The 8,732-nt window shown below is 42.1% G+C and overlaps 1 protein-coding gene across 2 annotated transcripts; it reads right to left on the reverse strand.

Annotated features, from left to right (window-relative positions):
- Positions 1-355: 355 nt before the first annotated feature.
- Positions 356-8,491, reverse strand: LOC117322392. Of its 2 annotated transcripts, none has more exons than XR_004531535.1 (2): positions 1,041-8,116; positions 356-409 (listed from the first exon to the last, which is right to left on the reverse strand). XR_004531535.1 is itself a non-coding variant. In XM_033877266.1 (2 exons), the coding sequence occupies exon 2, from the start codon at positions 7,629-7,631 to the stop codon at positions 1,380-1,382; it is 6,252 nt and encodes a 2,083-aa protein (XP_033733157.1). In that variant the 5' UTR covers positions 7,632-7,721; positions 8,342-8,491; the 3' UTR covers positions 356-1,379. The 2 variants fall into 2 exon arrangements, 1 of the variants encoding a protein (XP_033733157.1); XM_033877266.1 differs by adding an exon at positions 8,342-8,491 and having other exon boundaries at positions 356-7,721.
- Between the last annotated feature and the right edge of the window lie 241 nt (positions 8,492-8,732).

Raw genomic sequence — 8,732 nt, forward strand, 5'->3', positions numbered from 1 at the left:
TAGTCTGTGAACTGGACAAGTGGAAGTTTGAAACTCAATTGGACAGTTAAGACCGTTATATTCATCAGGATGGTTAAAAGCATTATGTTTATCAGGACGGTTTAAACACTTAAGTATGAATGTTAACTACTTAAGCAGAAATTTGTTTGAAACACTTAAGTAGAAATATTTAACTATTTAAGTGGAAGCTTGTTTTAAACAATAAGTAGAAATGTTAAACAACCCCACTAAAAGTGTTGACTTTAAGCATTTAAGTGGATATGTTTAAATACTTTAGTAGAAGTTTGTTTGAAACTTCGATATGGTCAAACCATTACACTGTGTGTCCATCAGAATTGAAAACCATTTCATCTAATTTGTGATGTTATACGACTTTATTCCACAAAACTCCCCGGAGGAAGGTAAAAGACTACAACATATGAAAATGAAAACACAATGAGAATATGATACAGATGTACACACTGTCACTATGCAAACCATTATGTCTAACATATGCCTTTCTTTCACTGATATTCGAATACAAAACTGATTTTGAGCAATAATCGGATATTTAACACAAATATCACTTAATAAACTGACTAGATTTCTTTGCTGGATATATATACACTATCTTTGGAGTATTCATGGATGGACAGAGTAACAACAATAGTTTAAAACACATTTATAGATATAATTAACTCAAATGACTAATAGGACGTTTTGTCCAAGGTAAGTAATAATAGGACGAATTGACCTAATCGCTTTCTGACCAAAATACAACTATAATTCGTCTGATGTCTTATTCCTACACTGTCGCTGAGTAGAATTTACATAAGACATATTAATAAACTAATATACGAAATAATACTGACATATATAGATCCTAAACATGACTAGATGGCACGGACCATGTGCTTCACTGAATGACAGACAGTTCATATGACTGACATTTCGAACACACATACAGATCATATCTTTTACAGACTAATGTTGACAATCATATAATCAATGCAATAAATGTTCGATCGGCAAGAATTGATATGGACAGGGAATAAACTCACCCTGTGGGGGACCTAAAGTTTCCTTTGACATGAAATGTGTACAGTGCCGGAGCACGCCATTGCAAACTTCCTCTAAGATTGCCAAAGGGTACGACTAACGTCCGGACCGCAATGTCCGGATCATACTAAAGCTTGGACCGCAATGTCCGGATCATATTGTAATCAAATTAACCCTGTGATACAATAATGGTAACATAACACTCCCCTCCTGATATGATCTATATCACTACTTAAACACAAACAGATTGTTCAGATTTGTGACACTCAGAAAACATGAGAAATGTTCAAAGTTTCTTATCATCAGAAATAATTTCACCTACATAACTAAAATAAACCAAGTCAATCAGAACTGGTAAGAAATACAACTTCGGTCACCGGGCGGACAAAATATGAGATTTTGTTGTCTCGTACAATGCGAATCTCCACTTTTCGCACAAGTTCATCGTCACTCTTGAACACACGATTTATAATTCCAAGAGGCCATTCCATGCGAGCAACACTACGATCTCTCATTAGCACAATGTCACCTTCTTTGAGATTTCTCTGTTGCTGTTGCCACTTGTTGCGCGACTGTAAGTTTACGAGGTACTCTCTCCGCCACTTTTTCCAAAACTCTTCTGCCAAAACTTGCACGCATTTCCATTGATGCCGATATAAGTCCTTTTGGCTGAGATGTTCACAACTAACGGATGAATTTGAAGTCTTTTGAGTGAGCAATGCAGACGGCGACAGCACGGAGGGATCTTGAGGATCGGTTGACACAGGAGTAATGGGTCTTGAATTCATGATGGCTGTTACTTCTGCCATCAGAGTGGTAAGTATTTCGTGAGTCAGAGTTCTACCTTTCATATCCAGTAGCATGGAATCCAAGATCCTTCGAGCGGTGCCAATCATGCGCTCCCACACACCACCCATGTGGGAGGCATGTGGGGGATTGAAGCGCCAAACCGTACTGTTCTCCAATAGGAAATTGGCCAGTTTAGGTTCATCCACACTAATCGTCTGGAATCCCATATCTTGAGTGCACCCAACAAAGTTGGTTCCATTGTCGGAGCGAAACTCTCTCACAGGTCCTCGAATTGAGATGAATCGGCGTAAAGCATTTATGAAAGAGGAAGAAGACATTTCCTCAATCACCTCTATATGTGCAGCTCTAGATACTAAACAGGTAAAAAGCACTGCCCAGCGCTTGGATTGGGATACGCCTCCTCGAGTACGTCTGGTTGTGATGTTCCAGGGTCCAAATACATCTACCCCTACATAAGTGAATGGAGCGCATGGCTCTAATCTGTCAGGAGGAAGATCGGCCATTTGTTGGTGGCTTGGTTTTCGACGAAGTCGACAGCACGTAACACAAGCATGGAGAATAGAAGAAATTAGGCGCTTGGCACCGGTCACCCAATATCCGGCAGATCGCACAGCACCTTCTGTCAGATGCCTTCCCTGATGACGCACCACTGAATGAAAATGTTCGATAATGAGCCTAGCCACATGATGCTTTCCAGGCACTATGATAGGATTCCGATCCTCCAGCGGGAAGTTTGAGCGGTTGAGCCGACCACCAACGCGAAGAATCCCATCTTGATCCAAGATTGGCGTCAGAGCAGAGATGCTGCTCTTACTAGGCAAAGTTTTTGATTCCCTCAAACATTGTAGTTCTTCAGAGTAGACTTGCTGTTGAACATCCTGGAGTATAAAGATCCGGGATTTCTCAAGAAGATCTGTGGTGACTCTTCGGGTATGTGTAGTTGATCGATTTTTACTAGCAATTGCAAGGGACTTGAGGTTAGCAATGCCTCTTACCAATGAGTTCCACGTAGAGAAACGTTTGACTCGCTCAGCTCCTATACCCTGTGGTGCTGCACAGGAAGTTTTGAGGACTTTGACTTCTTGTCTCACCTCAACGTCCTTGCCTGGTTGAACAAGAGGATAACCTGGAGTCTCAAGATCTGTATCCTCCCTTAGAACACTTGATCCCTGCAGCCACATACTTTCTTGTAGATCGCATGCATTTACACATCTAGTTCCTTCATCTGCAGGATTCTTTTCAGAAGAAACGTGACTCCACTGGGAAGCTTTTGTAAAGCCAAGTATCCTGTCCACACGGTTGCCGACATAGACGTAAAATCTTCGTACACGATTATGTAAATATCCCAACACGACCATACTGTCAGAGTAAAAGTGCATGTTTTCCGCGGGAATGTCCAGTTGGTCATTTATGGTGCGACCAAGATCGGTGGCCAAGACAGCAGCGCAGAGCTCTAAGCGCGGAATCGTATGTCCATGCTGTGGTGCGACTTTCGCTTTTCCAAAGATAAAGCTTGTACCGATCTGATTATTAGTGTCTTTGGTCCGAAGGTAAGCTACAGCTGCGACAGCGTCCTTTGAGGCGTCGGAGAAGATGTGTACTTCCTTTTCTAAATCCTCGTATACTGTACCAATTACATACTGTCGAGGGATAGAACAAGTGCGGAGCTGTCCAAGGGAACTGTACCAAGATTCCCACTCCCGACGTCGTTCCTCTGGCAGCGGTTCATCCCACTCAGAAGACAACTTAACGAGATCTCTGAAGAGCAACCTACCCCGCAGAATAACAGGAGCTGCAAATCCGATTGGGTCATAGATACCGTTGATGGTTGATAAAAGACCTCGTTTGGTGTAAGCCTTTTCAGTTACTCCTGCACTAAAGATAAATGAATCTGAGGCCAGATTCCAAAGTAATCCCAGACTGCGCTGGACTGGTGGGCAGTCTGTTGAAAGATCGAGATCTCTGATATCTCCTGCCAAGTCCTCACGATCAAAGGTTTCAAGTACCTCTCTTGAATTGGATGCAACTTTGTGAAGTCTTATTCCACCGTTTTCCTGTAGACACCTTTGGGTTCTCTTAATGAGTGATACAGCGGTAGTCACATTCGGTGCGGAAGCTAGTCCGTCATCTACATAAAAATTCTGTGTAACAAAATTCCGAATGTCCTCGTCAGAATTCTCTGCTGCCTTTCTAAGACCATAGGTTGCAACTGCTGGAGACGGCGAATTCCCGAAGACATGAGCAGTCATTCGATACTCGATCAACGGCTTGGCAATAGAGTTGTCTGCGTACCAGAAGAATCTCAGAAAATTGCGGTGTTCCTGAACTACTTTGAAGCAGTAGAACATTTGTTCTACATCCGCCATGATAGCAATAGGGTCTTTCCGAAACCTGAGTAAAACACCCAGAAGGCTGTTAGTAAGATCTGGACCTGTCATGAGCACGCTGTTTAGCGACAGGCCATTTTCCTTAGCCGAAGAGTCAAAAACACAACGAATTTTATCTGGCTTTTTAGGATGGTAAATTCCAAAGAGAGGCAAATACCAACGCTCTTCTTCATCGTCAAGATCAGAAGCAACTTCTGCGTGTCCCTTATCCAACACTTTAGACATGAACTCCATCATATGGGAACATTTCTGAGAGTCTCTTCGGAGACTTGTATCCAAGGTCCTTGCCCTTCGTAGACTCTGAGCCCTGTTGTCAGGCAGTCGCGGACGATCCGTTTTTAATGGAAGAGGAGCTTCCCACTGACCATGATCATTTTTCCTGAAGCCAGTGTCCATCACATGTAAAAACTCTTTGTCCTCCAAGGAAAGACCAGGTTTATCATCATGGGGATTCTTTACAAACAGGGGGAAGTTATCTGTCTTAGGAATGTCTTCTTTGAAGTCGAAGCAATTGGGACAAGGTTCAAATAATGAAGGACGACCATTGGCAAGGGTGTGTACCTTATTTGCAGTGATGTAGGATGTCTGGTGAACTTTACCAAGACACACCTCACCAACAACTACCCATCCGAGCTTGAGGCGCTGCGCATATGGTCCATCTGAGGGCCCTATCCTCTGATCTATGATGTGGTGTGCTGCAGGCATGTCACGACCTATCAACATCAGAATATCTGCGTTCCTATCGAGAGGTCGAAGGTGTTGAGAGATGTCCCGCAGATGAGAATGGAAGTGAGCCGCCTCAGGGGTAGGTATTTCATTACGGTTATTTGGGATATTGTCACATTCCAGTAAGACTGGTAGATCAAGAGCAAAATCTCCATCCATTGACTCCACAACGTATCCTTGCGCCTTCCTTCCAGAGGAGGAATTAAGTCCAGAACAAGAAGCCATGGTATATTCTGTATATTGGCTATTTTCTCCAAAGCTGTCGAAAAAGGCTGTTCTGGCTAACGACATGTTGCTTTGATCGTCTATTATGGCGTAGAGACGGATGGATTTGTCTGGCTCTCCTTTAGGATAGACTTTGACCAAAATTGTTTTAGCACATGATTTGCTGAATCCCCTGGAGTCCTTACACACTTGTGTGCAACTGCTACTAGCTTGAAGATAGTTTGGTTCTCTTCCGGGAGGTGATGAAGGACTACACTCCCCTCCATGGACTGGTGGGGACTTCTCCGAGAGAAATTGTTCATGGAGTATTGTAGGGTGACGACTACCACCACAAATATCACACTTCACAGCTACTTTACAGGTTTTCGCTAGGTGTTTGTCCTCACAGCATTTAAAGCAATAACCGTTCTTTTTAAGCACTTCTTTCCTTTCCAGCACAGTCTTGGCTAGGAATAAGCGACAGTCTTTCAAGCTATGACGGGCACTTCCACCATGAATAGGACAAATATGAGCTGGAGGGACTGGTTTCTCTACATCAGTCTTCTTAGCAGACAGCATCATTCTATTTCCGGTCCGTTTACCAACACTGTTAACCTGGGCTTTGACCTGTGTCGATTGTTGAGTGTCAAACTGCAGACCTGGATCGTTCAATCGTTCTGTCATACCCTTCATGAAGCCAGTGAAAATGTTAAATGGTGGATAAAGGACGCCTTGGTCTTTCTTGTATCTAAACGCTGTATCCGTCCATTTCCTTTGTATGAATGCTGGAAGTTTGGCCACTATGGGGTTGATTCCAGCTGAAGAATCTAGGTAGGCCAGGGAAGTGGTGTACATGACATTCTCCTTTAAGGCTTGCATCTCAATGAGTAGGTCTGACAGTTCATACATCTTTACATTATCTTTGTATGTTAATTTGGGTAATACCTCAAGCCTTTTCTTGAAGGAATGTATAACAAGTTCTGGAGCGCCGTAACGACTGTCAAGTCTCTCCCAAATCCTTGTGATTGCTAATCTTTCATCATGAGTGTGTGCAGCCCTGAGGCTCAAAGCTTGTTGGGTGGACTCGGGTCCTAACCATCTGATAAGAAGATCAAGTTCTTCTGTAGCAGTGACTTCAAGCTCCCTAATGAGATTCTTAAAACTATTTTTCCACAATGTGTAACGTTGTGGTTCGTCCGAAAACTGTGTGAATCTAGACAATAATAAATCTCTTTTCATTAGAAACTTTGTGAGTTCATTGGTATCTCTGCATGTTGGTTGGAATTCGGTGGCCTCTGGACGAAGCATGCCACATGCAGGTGAATTTGTTGGCTGAAGCATACCAGGTGACGAACTTGGTTGTTGAAGCATACCAGGCAACAGACTTGGTTGTTGAAGCATACCAGGTGCAGGACTTGGTTGTTGAAGCATACCAGGCAACAAACTTGGTTGTTGAAGCATACCAGGTGCAGGACTTGGTTGTTGAAGCATACCAGGCGACAGACTTGGTTGTTGAAGCACACCAGGTGACAGACTTGGTTGTTGAAGCATACCAGGCAACAAACTTGGTTGTTGAAGCATACCATGCGCCAGACTTGGTTGTTGAAGCATCCCAGGTGCAGGACTTGGTTGTTGAAGCATACCAGGCGACAGACTTGGTTGTTGAAGCACACCAGGCGACAGACTTGGTTGTTGAAGCACACCAGGTGTAGGACTTGGTTGCATTACCTCGCGACCAACATGATCAATTGCACTATTCACAAATGCAGCTGTTCTTTCTTTTTTAGTCGACCTTATATCATAATCAACAGATCCATTCTCTTCCTCAATAAGATCATGTACTGCATCAAGCTCAGCCTCCGCCTCTTTCAAGTTTCTTTCTGACCGCAGCAATTTCAGACTCACATCAACCTCTGCTTGTTGTTTCAGAACTTGAGCCTCTTTCTTCATAAATTCTAGTTGAACCTTTGCCCTTTCATGTTTCAATCTTTGTTTCGTTAATATGTAACTTGCAGACGACTTGTGCGAGCGACTCGACTGAGATGAACATGATGAAGCTTTCGACGAATGGCAAGGTGTCTTGTGTCCAGCATTAGGTGATTTTGATTCCTCGTGTTCTATTTTAGGTGGTACATACTTCTGAGTGGCCTCTAAAGCTAAATCAATCTTTGACAGAAAACTTTCACGAATAAGGCCATGAGCAGAAAGTTCCCTAGCACTGTCCATGGTACGTGTCCTATGGAGGAAATCAATGAATTGATTCGAAATATCCAAATAGACTGTCCTGCTCTTAGCTAGCTCATCTATTAAACCTTCTTCCATACTGGTCATGGTCTGACTGATTAATCCGTTAATCCTCTCTCCTTGTTTTGACAAACTTTTGCAGAAGTCTTCTACCCTGCTTAGGAAAAGTGTTTCTCCTCCTGGTGTCAGGTTTCTGGTGCGTTGTTCATGTATTGAATCCATCTTTACAGATCCTGAGGTCTGAGTCGCAGGTCTTTTACTGTGATGTTATACGACTTTATTCCACAAAACTCCCCGGAGGAAGGTAAAAGACTACAACATATGAAAATGAAAACACAATGAGAATATGATACAGATGTACACACTGTCACTATGCAAACCATTATGTCTAACATATGCCTTTCTTTCACTGATATTCGAATACAAAACTGATTTTGAGCAATAATCGGATATTTAACACAAATATCACTTAATAAACTGACTAGATTTCTTTGCTGGATATATATACACTATCTTTGGAGTATTCATGGATGGACAGAGTAACAACAATAGTTTAAAACACATTTATAGATATAATTAACTCAAATGACTAATAGGACGTTTTGTCCAAGGTAAGTAATAATAGGACGAATTGACCTAATCGCTTTCTGACCAAAATACAACTATAATTCGTCTGATGTCTTATTCCTACACTGTCGCTGAGTAGAATTTACTAATAAACTAATATACGAAATAATACTGACATATATAGATCCTAAACATGACTAGATGGCACGGACCATGTGCTTCACTGAATGACAGACAGTTCATATGACTGACATTTCGAACACACATACAGATCATATCTTTTACAGACTAATGTTGACAATCATATAATCAATGCAATAAATGTTCGATCGGCAAGAATTGATATGGACAGGGAATAAACTCACCCTGTGGGGGACCTAAAGTTTCCTTTGACATGAAATGTGTACAGTGCCGGAGCACGCCATTGCAAACTTCCTCTAAGATTGCCAAAGGGTACGACTAACGTCCGGACCGCAATGTCCGGATCATACTAAAGCTTGGACCGCAATGTCCGGATCATATTGTAATCAAATTAACCCTGTGATACAATAATGGTAACATAACATAATTGGCTTTAAACACTTGAGAAGAAACGTTTAATTACTCAAAACCTCACTCTTGAATGTATCTATCAACAATCATGTTGATATCAGTTTAATTTCTCTTCTTGCTTTATTTCAAATATCACCTTTTCATCTGGCTAACGCCTCCCTCAGTACTTTCAGTACTTTGATTAATTATTTATTCAGTCATATC

Source organism: Pecten maximus, chromosome 2 (genome assembly GCF_902652985.1).
Source record: "Pecten maximus chromosome 2, xPecMax1.1, whole genome shotgun sequence".
NCBI classification, from domain to species: domain Eukaryota; kingdom Metazoa; phylum Mollusca; class Bivalvia; order Pectinida; family Pectinidae; genus Pecten; species Pecten maximus.